Source organism: Streptopelia decaocto (assembly GCF_964273445.1).
Source record: "Streptopelia decaocto genome assembly, chromosome: 1".
NCBI classification, from domain to species: Eukaryota; Metazoa; Chordata; class Aves; order Columbiformes; family Columbidae; genus Streptopelia; species Streptopelia decaocto.
In genome coordinates, this window is record NC_138663.1 from 96,087,229 (window position 1) to 96,106,622 (window position 19,394).

The 19,394-nt window shown below is 44.5% G+C and overlaps 1 protein-coding gene across 5 annotated transcripts in view; it reads left to right on the top strand.

Annotated features, from left to right (window-relative positions):
- The first annotated feature begins 4,962 nt into the window (after positions 1 to 4,962).
- LOC309442506 (granulocyte-macrophage colony-stimulating factor receptor subunit alpha-like) overlaps positions 4,963 to 19,394 on the top strand; it is a 31,609-nt gene continuing 17,177 nt past the window's right edge. For 3 of the 5 annotated variants that reach the window (XM_082058385.1, XM_082058383.1, XM_082058384.1), the window contains exons 1-2: positions 7,407 to 7,540; positions 9,331 to 9,425. In XM_082058385.1, the coding sequence (XP_081914511.1) occupies positions 9,379 to 9,425 (47 nt within the window). In that variant the 5' untranslated portion in view covers positions 7,407 to 7,540; positions 9,331 to 9,378. Of the gene's footprint in view, positions 7,541 to 9,330; positions 9,426 to 17,331; positions 17,341 to 19,394 lie in introns of those variants that run through there. The other 2 variants (XM_082058386.1, XM_082058387.1) reach the window with 2 other exon arrangements.

Genomic DNA, 19,394 nt, shown 5'->3' on the forward strand with positions numbered 1-19,394 from the left:
TCAGAAGCTGTGTTTTCTCGCAGTGTTTTTCATAGTTGGGTAAGGAATTACTGACACATCACATTTATGCTTCTGTGTAAAACTGATTTTCACTTCGAGACTCAAAGTCTTAAATTTCTATACTAGACATTTGAACATAGCTATTTGATTACTAGACTTGTTTTATAGTGATGCTAGACATTTGATTATTAGACTAAATACTCTCAGGACTACTTTCTGGCACTGAAGCCAATTGCCATGTAAGAGCCCAGATACATTTTATTAAACCTTTGAATAAAGTGGATACATGCAAACACCCTTTAGAAATTAGCCCTGACCTGAGCTAATCTCTGGATTGTGTCCAGGTGTTGTTCAGGACATTGCTTGCAAATCCTGGCCAAACCAGTGCTGGGAACTGTTGTTTCTGGACATGTTCCAGTGCTGGGTAGCCTTCCAGTTATCAGTGCAGCTGGGGGTCATCCTCTACACTGTCCAACGTCTACAGTAGCTGGATACAAACAGCTCTTGGCAGACTACTGCCTTTGACATAGTTAATGATTGCTTTTAGGTCAAAGAATCACCTGGGAAGCTTTTTGCAGTGTATCAGAACAACAAGTCCAATTTCTTAATGAGGATGAGTTCATGCTGGACACACATGTAAACCCCCTTTGTATTTCTCTCAGTATGCAGCAATAGCCAGAGTTGGAATGCTCACAGTCACTTGTTAAAAGAACGACGGAGTTGCACTAGACTACACTAGTTTATACAACCTTTCATGATGTCTTTCCTCCTAGGCAAAATTGCCAGAGCAAGCATAGTTTGGCTCTAATCCACCAAAAGCTAGCCATCAGCTATGAACCATTCATTGGCTCTCTGTAGGAAAGAGGAAAGTACAATACATTGTTGAGACACTCAGGAGATGACATTATGGTCTTGTTAAATACATGCTAAATGAACTCCTCATTTGTTTCCTATTTTCTCCTGGAAAAGAATAACAGAATCCAACTTATTCAGGAAAGGTGTTACACCCATACTCAAAAAAAGTCCAAAGGTTCAACCCAATGAACTTCAGGCTTATCAACCTGGAAAACTCATGCCATGAGTCCTCTTGGAACACACTTCTGGACCATTAAGGAGAAGAAGGTCACTGGGAAACTTTCTAAGCCAGTATGGTCCTCGGACTACTACCCTTTACTGGTCTTCCATGTGGGTGGCGATGAAGTCCAAGTGTGATCAAAAGAGACTTCAGGGCCTGGGGATGGTTGGTGAGGGAATCAGGAGTAAGGGTTATTTTCTCCTCTCTCCTTCCAGTTTTGAGAAGTGATATTAAAAGAAACAGATGGACTCAGTCTATTAATACAGGGCTCTGTGGCTGGTGTCACCATCACAATCTGGGTTTTTTTGATAATGTGGTGGTCTGCATGGCACCTGGTTTGCCGGCATCAGATGGAGTTCACCGTTCTCAAATGGGAAAGAGGGCCTTTGCACATGAGCCAGCAGGCCTCATTGACAGATCTTTAAACCAGGCATGATGGGGGAGGGAGAGGATATCAGGCTTTCCCATGACAATCTGTGGGATGAGACACCAAGAATAGAGGGGTGGGGTGCTAGTGAGGACCCTCAGCTGGTGGCCCTGACACATGTTGGCCTCACTGGAGCACACTTGAAGTCTTAGGGAGATGAGCCAGGGCTCCTGAGGTAATATAGGCCAATGGGAAAGCATCTGTGAAATACTGCGAAGGAATTAAGGGGTGTTCCTCTAAGAAGGTGACATGGTCAACAGCCCAGCTGAAGTGTCTCTACACCAATCCACACAGCATTGGCAACAAACAGGAGGAGCTGGAAGCCACTGTGCTGCTAGAAGGCTATGACCTAGTGGCTATTACTGAAACTTGGTGGGAGAGATCCCATGACTGGAGTGTGGCAATCGATGACTACAGGCTGTTCAGAAGGGACTAGCAATGCAGGAAGGGTTGAGGGGTTGCCCTCTACATGAAGAGATGAATAGAGTGTGAAGGGCTGTCTCTGAAGAATAGCCATGAGCATCTATGAAAGCTTATCAGAGACCGAGGCAACAAAGGAAATCTTATGGTTGGTGTCTACTACAGGATGTCAAATCAGGGGGACACTATTGATGAAGCCTTCTTACTCCATCTACAGGAGGCATCATGCTCACAAGCTCTTGTCCTGCTGGGGGACTTCAACCACTCTGACATCTGCTAGAAAAGCAGCATGGCGAGCTGTAGGCAATCCAGGAGACTCCTGGAATGCATTGAGGATAACTTCCTCAGCCAGGTAATAATAGACAGCCCTAGTAGGGGAGATGCAACACCAGACCTCATGGTAACAAATATAAGAGAGCTAATTGGTGACGTCAAGATTGGAGGCAGCCTGAGCTGCAGTGATCATGCACTTGTGGAGTTTGCAGTCCTGAGGGATGTGGGACAGGCAAAAAGTAAAGTCAGGACCCTGAATTGTAGGAAAGCCAAATTCTAGCTCTTCACGTAGTCAACAGAACTCCCTGGGAAACTGCCCTCAGGGACAAGGGAGCAGCACTGAGCTGGCAGATCTTTGAGGACACTTTCCATTGAGCAAAACAGCTCTCAGTCCTCAGGTATAAGAAGCTGGGTAAGGAGGGCAAGGGGCTGGCATGGCTGAGTTGAGAACTGCTAGTCAAACTAAAAGGCAAGAAGGAAATGCATAGGCAGTGGAAGCTGGAACAGGTATCCTGGGAAGAGTATAGGGACACTGCCTGGTTATGCAGGATGGGGTCAGGAAGGTCAAGGCACAGCTGGAGCTGAACTGTAACAAGAAGGGCTTCTACAGGTATGTCAACAAGAAAAGGAAGGTCAAAGAAAGTGTACCCCTCCTGAAGAGCAAGACTGGTAAACTGGTTAGAACGGATGAGGAGAAGGCTGAGGTATTCAACAGCTTCTTTGCCTCTGTCTTCACTGGCAAGCTCTCTTCCCACACTCCTCAAGTGAATGAACTGCAAGAAAGGGGATGGGGGAGCAAAATCCCTCCCATTGTAAGTGAGGATCAGGTTCCTGACCACTTAAGGACCTTGAACATCAATGGGACCTGATGAGATACATTCCAGAATCCTAAGGAAATTGGCTCATGTAGTTGACAAGCCACTCTCTATGATATTTGAGAAGTCATGACAGTCAAGTGAAGTCCCTGGTGACTAGAAAAAGGGAAACATCACATCCATTTTTAAAAAGGATAGAAAGGAGGACCTGGGGAACTACCAACCTGCTAGCCTCACATCTGTGCCTGGGAAGATCATGGAACAGACCCTCCTAGAAGCTATGCTAAGGTACCTGGAGGACAGGGAGGTGATTTGAGACAGCCAGCATGGCTTCACCAAGGGCAAGTCCTGCCTGACCAACCTAGTGACCTTCTACAATGGAGTAACTACATCAGTGAACAAAGAAAAGGCTACGGATATCATCTATCTGGACTCCTATAAGACCTTTGACACGTTCTCCCCCAACATGCTTCTCTGTAAACTGGAGAGGTATGGATTTGATGGGTGGATTTTTCAGTGAATGAGGAACTGGCTGGATGGTCACACTCAGTGAGTAGTGGTCAATGGCACAATGTCTGGATGGACACCAGTAACAAGTGATGTCCCTCAAGGGTCCATACTGGAACCAGTACTGTTTAATATCTTCATCGATGGCATACATAGACAGTGGGATCAAGTGCACCCTCAAAGAGTTTGTGGATGACACCAAGCTGAGTGGTTCAGCTGACATACCTGAGGGATGGGATGGCATCCAGAGGGACCTGGACAAACTTGAGAACCTCATGAGGTTCAACAAGGCCAAGTGCAAGGTCCTGCACCTAAGTTTGGGCAACCCCCAGTATCAGTACAGTCAGGAGGATGAAGGGATTGAGAGCAGCCCTGTGGAGAAGGACTTGGGGGCACGAGGGGGTGAAAGATTGGACATGAGTTGTCAATGCACTCTTGCAACCCGGAAGGCCAATTGCATCTTGGGCTGCATCAAAAGAAGCGTAGCCAGCAGGCCAAGGGAGGCGATTCTGCCCCAGTGGTCCGTTCTGGTGAGACACCACCTGGAGTACTGCATCCAGCTCTGGGGTCACCTTATTGCGTCTGTTCAGTACTTAGAAGGAACCTGTAAGAAACATGGGGATAGGCTTTTTAGGAGGGTCTGTTGTGACAGGACAAGGGGTAATAGTTTCAAACTAAGAGAGAGAAGATTCATGCTAGAAATGAAAAAGAAATTGTTTACAATGAGAGTGGTAAAACACTGAACACTCTGCCCAGGTGGTATATTGCCCCATCCCTGGAGACATTCCAGGCCAGGCTGGACAAGGCTTTGAGCAACCTGATCTAGTTGAAGATGTCACAGTTCATTGCTGGGGAGTTGGACTAGGTGACCTTCAAAGGTCTGCAGCAAGCAGAACCCTAAATTACTCCCCCACGACACCAACCCAAATTGTTCTGTGATTATATGAACAGTCTGTATAGTTTTACCAAAGGTCAATGCCTGTAACAAGTGGTGTATCACAGGGGTCTGTCCTGGGACCTATCCTGTTTAATGTTTTTGTCAATGAACTGGAGGAAGTGACGGAGCACACTGTCATGTTTTCAGATGACACCAAATTGGGGTGACTGGCTGACTTGGTCAAGACAAGGGCTACCATCCAGGGGGATCCATACAGGCTGAAGAAACAGTCCAAAAGGAACCTTGAATTCATTCACTACTCACTTGAATTTACATAGTCCAGAAGAGGAAAAGGTAAACAATGTATAAAATTATTTGAAAATGTTCAAAACAGTGTTTTGAAAAATCATGCTGTGTGTTTCCTAAAACTCTGTGCATTACAGCAGCCCTTGTTAATCTCTTATGAAAGAGCTTCATACAATATTTGGCAACTTCTTGAAGAATATGAACACAATTGTTCCATCTACTCCTTTCTTATGAAAAGTTGGTAACATTTATGAAGATTTTATTAGTCCAGCGTTTTTGTTAGAGCTCCTCCTAACACTGTAAATGTTAATGTTATACAGAGACATTATTATTAACAGAATTGACAGAACATACAGATTGAATTTTCTGTCTTTCATTTATGACAAGCTCTTCATGAATTGGCTAGAAATATCTACATCAAGAGTGCGGAACACCACCTGCAAGATATCCCAGCAGACCACCCTTCACCTGTGGACCAAGATCTCTGGTGCTGAAAGGAGCTGTCTTGGGAGAACTGGAGAGAACTCTGCTGAACCCTGACTACTCCTGGGGGAGTCTCAGCTGCTTATGTTACCAATACTGAACTGGAATAAACCACAGAAAAGCACATTAAACAAACCCAAAATCATTGCTAGTTTATCATGAACACCAGGTTGTAGACTGGAAGTTCACAAGTTGTTGATATGACTATTCCCAGAAGAAGGTGGGTCCCGTTGAAGGGGAACACAAAAAATGTCATATGTCCTGAAGGAAGCTGGTGCCCAGGAGAGTCAGAGTCCTGGGCTTGTTCAGGACCTGAGAGGAGCCACAGAGCCAGCAGGGCCATGCCTTCCCTGACCAGGGCCCATTCTACACCACCCAGCAAGGGAGCACAGGCTGCCAGATCCCAAGAAGAAGGGAAGAATGGCTATGCCAGTTGGTGCACACAGAGACCTAATGAATTAATATGGACTAGAGTTTAAAGCAGATCAGTCAAAACTAATTCAATCACTGTTTAGGCAGACTGGAGGTACTGGTCAGATGACACTCTAAGACTACCCTCAGGTCACCCAGAACCTGACCAAACAGGCCACAAGAAGCAAATTCCCTTATCAACATTAACTGGGCATACTGACACAGACTTTGTGTAAAAAGTACGTATGTCATGAGAGGATGGTGCTATAGAAAAGTTAAGAAAGGTGACAGTTGTCACTGAAAGAGCTAGTGGTATCCAAGTAGAGCATATTTGACAAACAGACAATTCCAGACCACAATGAGCCGTGTACTAGCTGTGTTCTTTTTAGGCTACATAAAATAAGCTAATTAAATCCTTTAGTGGCTAGAAGATTTTAAACATGCCAGTCCTGCTCCCAAGGTATGGAAAGAGCTGGCAAGAACTCAGTCAATGCAAGGTATTAGGTTCTAGAGACCAAATCCTGCAGCTGGGGCACTGTCTCACATAAGCTCTGCCTTCAGTAGTACTTGCTTAAATTATCTGTATTTTTTTTTTGCATCTATAACCTCAGGGTTTTAAAATGGAAAACATTAATAACATGCCCTTCTGGTGGGAATCACTGGGTTATGGTGGGCAAGACTGAGAAGTGTGGACTGAAAAACAAAAACATTATAAATTTGTAATGCCCGTGAGGTAACTTGCTATTGGTGGATCTGAGCAGAAAAACTAGGGGAAAAAAAAAAAAAAAAAAAAAAAAAAAGAGTAGGGTTAAGAATAAATAGTTCTTCCTCTAACAGACTAACTGCGAAGGGTCCTGCCTCTCTCCTTAGAAGCCTGGGGAATTCTTCACCTCTTCACCTTCCTGCTATTGTGCCTATGTGGAGGGTAGGGGGTAATTAGAATGACTCTAGCTACAAATGTTTGAGAAAAGCAAGAAATAAGAAGAATCTATTACATGAAGATTACATATCTGCATGCCAGATATCATGTACAACAAACTGGGAAGTGGCTAACACAGCACGACCCAGAACCACATCTAAAGTTGCTGCAAGTTGAAGTAAATATTGTGGCTTAGACTGTCAAATTTATATGACTGCAAAGTCTTTTGTGAATTTGGCATTACTGAATTCAGTAAAGGCTTTGGATATTTTCTTTTAATTTGAAAATTCAGACACTTTTGCACATAACCCATGATACCATAGCTTAAGATAAACCAAACAAAACCAACCTATAATCAGGCAGTAAATATCTTCAGAAATTTGGATCTCATATTTTCCTTGCCACTTATTTGCCTACAAATATGCAAGACAGAATTTTCCTGGCTATTTGCAAATGCATGCTAAGGATTGATCTTCCTCAAAGGAGAACCTGGGCTGGTGAAGGAGTCTTAAACAATGTATACAGCCATGCAGGTCCTGACAGAAACAAGTGGTCATGTTGTAAGCACTTTAAACATGGACTAGCCACACAAAAGTGCTATTAGTTCCAGAACGTATTATTTATGAAAATGTATTTATTTGTAGGAGGGGCATTTCTATGATCATATGCATGTACAATTACTACTCAGTATGTTTGTATTTTTGCATAATGAATTTGCATATTATGACTATTAATGTTTAGTTCATCCAACATGACAGGAAGGAAGAGTTAATTGCGTGATCAGTTTGTGTTAACATCTGCAAATTAGGACATTTAAGGAAGTTTGAGAGCAGTAAGGGAAACGACAAACTGAGTCACTTCTGACTTGCAGCATTTGCTACTTAGTACCAGCATGCAGTAAAAAAAGTTAACTGTCAGACCAAAATACTCACTCATGTCTGCATGACCACAGCTACAAGTTCAAGCGCCCTTGCTGCTGTGATCCAAAATCAAACAAGATAAAGGAGGAGGGTTTTTTCAAGAAAAGGTATGTCTCTCTCTGATGTCTGTTGATTTTCTTGTGCCACTGAAGATTTTGTGCAGAATACAAATGTTTGCCAAGGATTAAGTTAGGCATAGTGATATTAGCAAATGTATAAAATCTGGATTAGCTTCCTGCTTAAGAAAGTCTAGGAAAAATTATGGTAATGCTTTAGCTTATTTGATTAAAAATGTAAATTTTTGTTTATATAAAATTTCCAAAGATTTCCGTGAAATTCAAGGAAGACTATAAAATGTTTCTGATGTCTGTTGCACTATTTGACATTTGTTATCCAACATCTATTCTTCAATAACTGAAGGAAATGCTACTTTCTGTATCCTTTCTATAAATTATCTAACCAGAAATATATGGATTTCTATATATTGGGGGAAATTAAAAAAAAAAGTAAATCACAGAATTTTGGGGTGGTCGAGGCTGGAAGGCACTTCTGGAGGTTGTCCTGTCCCACCCCTTGCTCGGAGCAGGGTCAGCTACATCAGATTGCTCAGGACTTCGTCCAGTCAGGTTTAAGTATCTCCAACATCGGAGACTCCACAATCTCCCTGGAAAACCTGTTCCAGTGGCTGGCTAGGCTCACAGTAAAAAGTGTTTTCTTGTGTTTAAATTGGATTCCCATTATTTCAGTTTTTGCCCATTGCCACTTGCCCAGTCACTGAACACCACTGAGCTGAGTCTGGCTCCACCTTCCTTCCCATAGTGCATATTCGTACACATGGATAAGTTCCTCCTGAGCCTTCATCTCTCCAGACTGAACAGCCCCAGCTTTCTCTGCCTCTTCTCATATGTCAGAATGCCTAACCATCTTTGTGGCTCTTTGCTGGACTCTCTCCAGTAACTCTATATCTTTCTTGTACTGAGGATCCAAGAACCAGAACCAGCACTCCAGGTCTGGCTTCACAGATGCTGAGCAGGGGAAGGATCACCTCCCTTGACCTGCCGGCAATGCTCTGCCTAGTGCAGCCCAGGATGCCTTTGGTCTTCTTTTCTGCAAGGGCACATTGCCGACTCATCATCAGCTTGTTGTACACTAGGAGCCCCAGAGCCTTCTATGAAAATCTGCTTTCCAGAGGGTCATCCTGAGCCCCTGCTCATGCTAGGTGTTGTTCATCCCCAGGTGCAGGATTCGGCACTTCCCTTTGCTGAATTCCATGAGATTCTTGTCAGCCCATTTCTCCAGCATGTGCAGGTCCCTCTGAAGTGAAATAGTGGTACATCAACCACTTTTCCCAGGTTTGTATAATCTACAGAAATCAAAATACTGATATAAAGACTGAACTGGTTCTGGGAAAGTTGCATTTAGGCAGCAGTCTGAGAGGAATGTTTCATTGCGTGGTATGCATTGCAAGGTGTTTATTCCTATTTCTATGCCTCCTAGTTCACTTGGCAAGTGTATGGTACTCTCCATATGTCTGCAATGTATAATCATCAGTTTATCCTCACATCGCCCTATGAGTAAAATTCAAATTTTCATTTCTGGAAGTGTGTCATGGGCAGGAGTAAGCTTCCCAGAGCCACTCAAGAAAATAAAGTCACTGACAAAGCTGGGAATTAGAACCAAGGAACATTGGTCTCAGGTGACGTTTTCTAATATCATCCTGCACTCATAGTCTAAGAGCAGAGACAATAGACAATAGTTTAGACTATGAGGGTAAGAACTGAAAATGTTTAGGTCAGTATGTATTGGATGCTTGTTGTAAAAGCTACTATAGGCATATCATAGCTTTTAAATGTGACTGTGTTTTCCTTCTGACACATTGATACTGACACCATTCTAGAGCAGACTGAATTTGACCACGCCTTGCTACAAAAGACCAAACGGACTCATGTTTGTTAGCACCCAGCTTACCAAGGATATGATCACTACTTCTGAGTAAGACACATCATACAACTTGATAATAAGTTTTGCAATGTTTTCCTTGATAAGATTTTGCTAGTGGAAAAATTAAACATACAGGCTATGCACATACCTCTACATAAAATGAAGCTCCAGGTATCATTGACTGAGTCATATTCACATAGTTTATGTGGATAAGTTAAGTTAGGTTTATAGCAAACCTGGCCTGGAGAGAGCCAGGGCATGAGCTAAGAACTGAAGATTGTGGAAACCAGGTGCTTGAGTCCCCTCTGAGGCCCTCCTCTGTGTAGCAGGGTAGACGCTGAGAGATCAAGACACTTGTGAGGGTAACCAGGAGAGGAAAAAGGAAAGATGCAAAGCAAAAACAGCCATGGAGTTAAAGATGGGGTTTTCATCCTAACATATTCTGTATTATCTCTTATATTAATGAAATATGAGGAAATACCACTTACACAAGAATATATTTGTTTCTTCTGGTTTGATCCTTCAAATAACATTTTCAACCAGTTTGACATGTGTTCCTTCTGACACCTTCAATACTGGGGTCTGTTTAGAGCAGAGGGAGTTTTGCCACACCTGTCTGCAAAAGACCATTCTAGGAGAGGGTGCAAGTCCCGGTGCAAAAAGCTCCTACAGGTGTGGTGCTGGAGACATTTCCTTGTCCACCAGGCAGATGGTATGGATGGGTCAGGAAGATGGCTTAGGGCTCACCACAGTTCCTATATGTCTTATCCTGCCAGTAAGCCAGAGAAAAGCCAGAGGACCTGGCTATGTGTTGGCACCTTCAGCTGGGTAAATAGAACATAGGCACAACCCCACACTAATCCTTTCTTGTGTAATTTGTTTTAAAGTCAGGCAACCGTGGAACACAAATCCTTTGAGAAGCAAACCCCCTTAGTGCTGTGGTCAGTGGAAACAGTCATTTCTTATGAGGAAAGACAACACTTACAGGCCTTGCTATTCCCACTGCAAGCCCAATGACACGTCCAGAGCATGGCGGGAACGGTGTCAAGCAAGCACTCTTCTAAGGAGGCAGGGCTGCAGATGACTCCTTTGGCAGTGCTCCAGGCAAGCCTTTCCATGATAAAATGTGGAGAATACCTGCAGCATGGAGCTGCTGTCATCTGCAGGAAACCTGAGGGAGACTTTGAAAGCAGAAGAGAGTCATGAGAGCAGACAGAGGGAGGTGACAAGAAGAATGAAGCAAAAACTATGAAGGAATGAAGTTAAAACTATGAAGGAAAAGTGAGCAGACAGTTGCTAGAGAATAAGAAATGCCTAAAAAGGAACACAGGCTGAGGAAAGTAAGGAGAAAAGATTAAGAGTGACTGTACAGATGGCACAAAAAGGAGAAAAATATGGTTGTATGAAAAGAGGCAGACTAGAAGGACAAGAGGTCTCAAGGTTCTTATGAGCATTAGTGGAGAGATCACTGAGAGCGTGGGAAAGTGGAAATTACTGTTAAGACCAACATCTCACAGAACGTTTCATGGCCAGTCCTCCATACTATTTGTACTTAAGATTCTTCAGTATCGTCTCCCAGCAGCTGTGGCCACATCCTTACTGTAGCATGATGACATACAAAAAAAACAGATTGATGCTGCAAGAGATAAGCAGAGAAGAATCAGGCAACAGTGAAGAGTCTGTTGCAACCTCAACATGGTGTCCTATCCTTGCTTGTTTCTTGAAGACCATGATGAACCGGTCATATCAAGCCAATTTCCATTAGGTGTGAGGTGCTTCCTGGAAACATTCAACACTTCAGCTTGCTTGGAGGGTCTGTCTGGGTTTTGTTTTCACAAAATGGAGTTAGTCTAGAATCAGTACTCTGAAATGACCACAAAAATTAATACAGGAGTACAGACAAGTAACCAAACATTACCATGTTTCTTTTTCCTAAGCTTGTAAGAACTTACCTCATAGTCTTAGAATTAACCTTAGAAATACCTTCAATCAAGAAAATTGATACTACGAAGTTACACTACTAGGAAAAAATAAAAACTAAAGAAAAAAATAAATTACCAGTGTTGCTTCTTTATGTAGAAAACAAACAAACAAAGCACAAAAACAAAGAAAAAAAGAAAAAGGAGGAGAGGAGAGGAGAGGAGAGGAGAGGAGAGGAGAGGAGAGGAGAGGAGAGGAGAGGAGAGGAGAGGAGAGGAGAGGAGAGGAGAGGAGAGGAGAGGAGAGGAGAGGAGAGGAGAGGAGAGGAGAGGAGAGGAGAGGAGAGGAGAGGAGAGGAGAGGAGAGGAGAGGAGAGGAGAGGAGAGGAGAGGAGAGGAGAGGAGAGGAGAGGAGAGGAGAGGAGAGGAGAGGAGAGGAGAGGAGGCGCTGGTAATATAGAAGTCCCTTCCAAAGCATTTTATCTTCCTCTGAGAAAAGGAAAATTGTACCTAGCATACAGATATGCTTGACAAGAGCAGATGCCAGTGTTTGACTAGCTCTACTCAGACCTCCACACCACATGAATTAATAAGGAGTCACCCTTTTCAGGTTCTCACACTTCTTTAGTAATTTAAATTTCCTGAAGTGATTTGTAAGACCTGACTCCTCAGTTTCTGAAACTGCAAGAAGCAAGAATTTGAAGTAAACTGTTCTGGGGTGAGGGTTGTAAACCTCTAAGAACAGAGGGAGTTAATCCAGTTTGAGAAGTGGAGAGCCATTTGTGATAGCAAACAGGAAAAAAAATACTGTGGTGGTTTGTCCTTGGCCGGCTGCCAGGTGCCGACCAACACTCTTTCTTACTCCTCCCCTTCTCTATTCTCCACTTCCCATCAGCAGGTGGTATCCAGATACTCACTGGGAAGGAGGGCCTCAGTATGCACAGCAGTTGTTTCAGAAGACAAATGCCTTAATAACAAATGCCTCCATAACAAATGGCTCCTCCCACCCCCTCCTCCTTTCTCCCAGCTTTTAATGCTGAGCATTATGTTATATGGTGTGCCCCTCTTGCCACTCCAGATTACTGCTTTGTGGGGTGAGGTAGGGTGGGAGAGACGGCCTTGATGCCATGCAAGCACTGCTCAGCAACAGTTGAAACACTGGTGTGTTATCAACACCATTCTAGCTACAAATACAAAGCACAGCAGTATACAAGCAGCTCTGGGGAAAGTTAACTCCATCCCAGTGGGACTCAATGCAATCTTTCCCCCTTATTCCACACCATTTGTGTCATGTTCAGGTCCCGCATATTTTGTTACATTTACATGTCTTCTGACTATCCCATTGTACCTGTTTCTCATTCCTGAAATCCCCACTTACCAACACTTACAACTTATACTATATACTTAAAGCATCTTCATATCCAACATGCAGATTTATACATTTTCATTAAAATCCCCTGTCCCTTAATAAACAGATATTATTTCCTCATTCAGTGGGCCTCTGTCACCCCCCAAAATGTCTGTAAGAACAGGACATGACTTTGGCCCATCTATCAAGGTCATGACTCAGGACAGGAGAAGCAGCATGTTTGATTGTTGGGTGCCGACACCAATTCAGTTTGGGTCATTACTGCACTCACTGGTTTTTCGTGAAGTTCGTTCTTTCTCATTTCAGCTAGTTCCTGCTACATTACTTCCTACAGCACACAATTTACATCATGGAACATGTTTCTCCAAGGTTAAATCTCCCAGAATCACAGAATGGTTGGGGTTGGAAGGGACTTCTGGAGATCATCTAGTCCAGCCCACCTGCTATAGCAGGTACACCTAGAGGAGATCACACAGGAGTGCATCCAGGCAGGTTTTGAATGCCTCCAGAGAAAGAGACTCCAAAATCTCACTGGGAAGCCTGTTTCAGTGGTCTGACACCCTCAGAGTAAAGTTTCTTCTCATGTTTAGATGGAACCTCCTGTGCTTCACTCTGTGTCCATTGCCCCTCATCCTATTGTTGGGCACCACTGAAAAGAGTCTGGTCCCATCCTCTTGACACCCACACTTGAGATATTTATTATAAGTATTGATGAGATCCCCTCTCAGCCTTCTCTTTTTCAGGCTGAACAGACCCAACACTCTCAGCCTTTCCTCGTAAGAAAGATGCTGCAGACCTTGTTCATCTTCGTAGCCCTCTGCTGGACTCCTTCCAGTAGTTCCTTGTCCTTCTTAAAGTGGGGAGCCCAGAACTGGATGCAGTACTCCAGGTGCAGCCTTACCAGGGCAGAGTAGAGGGGAAGGATAACCTCCCTCAAACTGCTGGTCACACTTCCACTAATGCACCCCAGGCCTTCTTGGCCACAAGGGCACATTGCTGGTTCATGGTAAATGTGTTGTCAGTCAGAACTCTCAGGTCCCTTTCCACAATGCTGCTTTCCAGCACGTCAGCCCCTAACCTGGACTGGTGCCTGGGGTTATTCCTCCCAAGGTGCAGGACCCTCCACTTGCCCTTGTTGAATTTCACCAGCCTGTCCATGTCTCACTGACGGGCAACACAGCCCTCTAGTGTATCAACCCTTCCTCCCAGTTTGGTATCATCAGCAAACTTGCTAAGAGTGCACTCAGTCTCTTCATCCTGCTTTCTCTCACATTTATTTTCCTTTTATTTTAACATCCTAAAGCTTCAACGCTTGGACCAACAGGTTGGACAACAGGTTGGACCCGGTACTGACCCCTGGGGAACACCACTAGCTACAGGCCTCCAAACCAGACTCTGCACCATTGCTCACAACCCTCTCAGCTCTGTCATCCAGTCAGTTCTTGATCCATCTCACTGTGCACTCATTCAATCCTCAATTCCTGAGTTTGCCTATGAGGATGTTGTGAGAGACAGTATCAGTAGCCTTGCTGAAGTCAAGGTAAACAACATCCACTGCTCTCCCCTCATCTACCCAGCCAGTCATACCATCATAGAAGGCTATCAGGTTGGTCAAACATGATTTCCCCTCGATGAAGCCATGCTGACTACTCCTGATAACCTTCTTTTCTTCCACATGCTTGGAGATGACATCTGGAATAAGTTGTTCCATCACCTTTCCAGGGATGGAGGTGAGGTTGACTGGTCTGTAGTTTCCTGAGTCATCCTTCTTGCCTTTTTTGAAGACTGGAGTGACGTTGGCTTTCTTCCAGTCCTCAGGCACCTCTCCTGTAAGTTATTTATAAATATGATGGAGAGCAGCTTAGCAATAGCATCTGCCAGTTCTCTCAGCACTTGTCAGTGCATCTCATTGGGGCCCATGGCCTTGTGAATGTCCAGTTTGCCTAGATGATTTTTAACCTGATCCTCTCCAACCAAGGGAAAGTCTTCATTTTGCCATACTTCCTCTCTAACCTCTAGGTTCTGGGATTCCTGAGGGTTGGTATTAGTAGTAGAGACAGAAGCAAAGAAGGCATTCAGTAACTCTGCCTTGTCTGTATCTTCCATCACCAGGGCACCCACTTCATTCAGCAGCAGAACTACATTTTTTCTAATCTTCCTTTTGCTGTTATTGTATTTTCAGAAGCCCTCCTTGGTGTCCTTGATATCCCTAGCCAGATTTAATTCCAAGTAGAGCTTGGCCTTCCTCACCACATTTCTGCATACATAAACAGCCACCCTATATTCCTCCATGGTCGTCTGTCCCTTTTTCCTCATTACATAAACATCCTTCTTCCATCTGAGTTTCGACTGGAGTTCCTTACTCATCTATGCTGGCTTCCTATGTCCTTTACTTGATTTCTTGCTCATAGAGATGCACTGGTCTTGAGCTTGGAGGAAGTGATGTTTGTACATTAGCCAGCGCTTTTGGACTGCCTTACCTTCTAGAGCCCTAACCCATGGGATTCTTCCAAGTAGAACCTTGAAGAGGCCAAAGTTCACCCTGCTGAAATCCATTATTTTAGTCCTACTTATTTTCCTGCTTCTTCTACACAGGATCCTAAACTCCACCATCTCATGGTTGCTGCAGCTGCGTCTGCCCCCAGCTATGACATCTCCAACTAATTCTTCTTGGTTTGTTAGGACAAGGTCCAGTGTCCTGGTTTTGCCTCTTCTCGTTAGCCCCTCCACCATCCGTGTCAAAAAATTGTCACCAATGATCTCTAGGAATCTCTCGGATTGTGCATGCTTAGCTGTGTTGCCCACCCAGCAGATGTCAGGGTGATTGAAGCCTCCCATGAGAACCAGAGCATGTGATTGTGAGGCTACTTCCAGTTGTCTGTAGAACACCTCATCAACTTCCTCTTCCTGATAAGATGGTCTGTAGCAAACACCCACAACAGTGTCCCCCTTGTTAGCTTTTCTCTTATTTTTTTTACCCATAAGGTTCTTCATCTCCCCTAAGGAAAAGTTTGATACATTTGAGTTGGTCTCTCACATAAAGTGCAACTCCTCCACCTCACCTTGCTGGCCTGTCTTTCCTAAAAAGTACATAGCCTTCCATTACAACATTTGAGTCATGTGAGCTGTCCCACCACATCTCTGTAATAGCAATGAGATCATGGCTCTGTGAAATCACATAGATCTCTAATTCTTCCTGTTTATCCCCCATGCTATGTGCATTGGTGTATAAACACTTCAGAGAAGGAATCAAGCATGTGGGTTTCTCATGAGGGGTGCAAAAGGATCCTCCACAGCCATATGTACCCTTGCGTTGGTTGGCCTTCTGGTTCTCACCTTGGGAGGCAGCTAAGGAACTGTCGTTACTCTGGTTGGCCTGGCTTATTCCCTGATTGGATGTGATGGCATAAGCATTGCCAGTTTGGACCCCACCCCCTAAGCTCATCAGTTTAAAGCCTGCCTCTTCCAGCCCCTCTGTCCTTGGTGTCTCACCCCACAGCATGTCATGGGCAAACCTGGTTCCATCCCCCTCCCCCTTCATATCTGCTTTAAAGCTCTATCCATGAGCTCTGCTAGCTCATGTGCAAAAACCCTCTTCCCCCTTTGAGAAAGGTGAACTCCCTCCAACGCCAGCAAACCTGGTGCCATGTAGGCCACCACATTATCAAAAAAGCCAAAATTGTGTTGATGACACCAACCACAGAGCCATGTATTAATAGAGTGTTCCCATCTGCTACTTCTAATGTCACTGTCTGCAACTGGAAGGAGAGAGTAGAAAGTAATCTGTGCTACTAATTCCCTCACCAACAGTTCCAAGGCCCTGAAGTTTATTTTAATCACCCTTGGACTATGTGTCGTAACTTCATCACCACCCACATGGAAGACCAGGAATGGGTAGTAATACGAGGGCCGTATCAGTCTAGGAAGTTTCCAAGTGATGTCCTTAACCCAGATCCCTGGTAGGCAGCAGATCTCCCTAAGAGGAGGGTCTGTCCAGCATATTGGCCCCTCTGTACGCCCCAGAAGGGAAACACTTACAAATATAGCCCTTCTTTTCTTCCTTTTGGTGGTGGTCATAATATAGTGAATAGGCCTTTCCAATCCTGTCAGCACCTGTGCTATAGATGGACCTTTGTTTTCCTCAGCCATTGTCTGGCTTTCCACATCCAGAGCCTCGTACCTGTTGTAGAGAGGCACCTGGGATGATGGGGTGAGCAAGGGAGGGTTTTGCCTGCCACCTCGGGTATGGACTTGTTTCCATTCATCCCTTTCCCTTGATCTTCTGTCTTCGATCAGGTCAGGGGAGGATACAGAACTCCCTTGGTTTTGGTTTCTTAGTGGTGACCTTTCCTGTCTCAGGGAGGCCAGAGCTTGATCCCACCAGTCTATTTCCTTCTCCAATTCCCTGATGCTTTTCAACATTTCTACCTCCTCTTTCAGCTCTACCATGAGGCTGAGCATGTCATCCATTTGGTCACACCTCACGCAGCTGTTCTCTCTCCTGCCATACCATACCATACCATACCATACCATACCATACCATACCATACCATACCATACCATACCATACCATACCATACCATACCATACCATACCATACCATACCAGTGAGAGGCTCTGGCACTACCTGCACCCTGAGGTCTGGACAGCTGCATGTTTCCATGGCAGTCTCCTTGAGGTACACACTGGATCTCCCCATCCTGCCTCATTGTCCACCAAGTAAACCCAGGTCTTTGAGAAAAGACAATGTCACAAATGGGCTTATCTTTTCCTAAGGAGGAAGAACACACACTGCCTTCCCCAATAACTTCCGTATCTGCACTATGGGGACTTTATCTCTTCGCAGAGTATGCAAGGGGTTTGTTTGGGCAGGTCCAGGATTGGTAGCAGATCCTCTGGTGTCTTCTGCTAAATTTAAATCCCAATACTTTCCTGCCCTGGTGCCCAAAGATCTCAGCATGGCTTTTAATAGCCTGTTATACCACACAGTATTTCCAGAGGCTTGTGGGTGATAGGGGTTGTGATACACCCAATCAATGCTGTGTTTCTTGACCAATGAGTCTACGAGATTATTTCAGAGCTAAGCCCCGACTCACTTCTTTTGGGGGTACCATATTGCCATAGAACTTGCCTTTCAAGGCCCAAGATGGTGTTTCAGGCAGTGGCATCATTTACAGGTATATTTCTAGCCACCTAGTTGTTTCCACCATGGTGAGTGTGTTACACTTGCCTTGGCAGGTTCGTGGCAGCAGCCCAACATGGTCCATTTGCCAGGCCTTGCCATATCAAAACCCCAGCCACTGCCCTCTGTTCCATGAAGACTTTACTCACATGGCTCACCTGATGGTGGCAAATTTTTCACATTCATGGCTGATCTGCATGATGACCATAATGGCCCGGTCCACCCCTTGATCACAAGCCCATCTGTATGTTGCAGCTTTCCCTAGACATCCCAATGTTTGATGTGTCCATCAAGCTACAAATATTAATAGCTCACCATCATGTTCCCTGTCCACTTTCCTTGTTCACCAGTCTCTAGGGTCAGTTGGATGGCTTTCACTTCTGCAAACTGATTTGACTCATCTTCTCCTTCAACAACTTGTTTTGTGGGACTCCACACAGCAGCTTTCCACTTCCAACAGTTCCTTACAAGATTATAGGATCCATTGGTAAACAGAGCATAATGCCTTTCATCTTCTGGTAACTTATTACATGGTGGTGCTTGTTGGGCATGAGTCACCTTCTCAGGCAGTGCTCAAAAATCTCTGCTTTCTCGACAGTCCATGATGTCTTCCAGGATTCCTGAGTGGTTGAGGTTCTCCATTTGAGCCCATTGCATGATCAATACTAGCCACTTACTCCATGTTACATCGATTGTGTGATGTGTAGATAGGAAGTTTCTTTTAAACATCCAGTGTAGTACAGGCAATTGTGGTGCCAAGAGGAACTGTGCTTCTGTACCAACAACTTCTGAAGCAGTTCAAACCCCCTCATACGCTGCTGGTATCTCTTTTTTAGTCAGAGTGTAGTGGGCTTCCAATCCTTGACAATCCCAGCTCCAAAACCCTAGAGGTCAAACTCAAGTTTCACCTGTTTTTTTTTCTGCCAGAGGCTCCAGGCAATGCCATGTTTTCCAGCTGCAGTGGAGAGCACATTTTGCACAGCAGGTTCTGTACAGACTGGCCCAAAAGCTACTGCACAAGCTCTCTCCTGTTTGATCTGCTCAAAGGCTTCCTGTTGCTAAGATCCCTACTCCAAATAGCTCTTCTTCCAAGTCACTCAATACAGAGGGCTCACAAGCTGACTATAATGTGCAATATGCATTCTCCAGAATCCCACAAGGCTTGAGTTTCTTTCTTCTTACCTGCTGGGGACATAGCTGTTATCTTATAAATCACATCCATAGGGATGTGGCAGCATTCATCCTGCGATTTTAATCCCCAGAAATGTATCTCTTGTGCAGGTCCTTTGACCTTGCCTCTTTTGACGGCAAAACCAGCTTTCAGAGGATCTGAATTACTCTTTTCCCTTCTCAAACAGTTATTCTGCTTTATTGTCTCACACAGTGATATTGTCAGTGTATTACAGATGTTTGGGGCATCACTCTGTTCCAATGCAGTTTGAAGCGGTCCATGACAAATGGTTGGACTGTGCTTCCACTCTTGGGGCAGTTGATTCCAGCTGTATTGTACACCCCTCCATGTGAAAGCAAACTGTGGCCTGTTCTCTGCT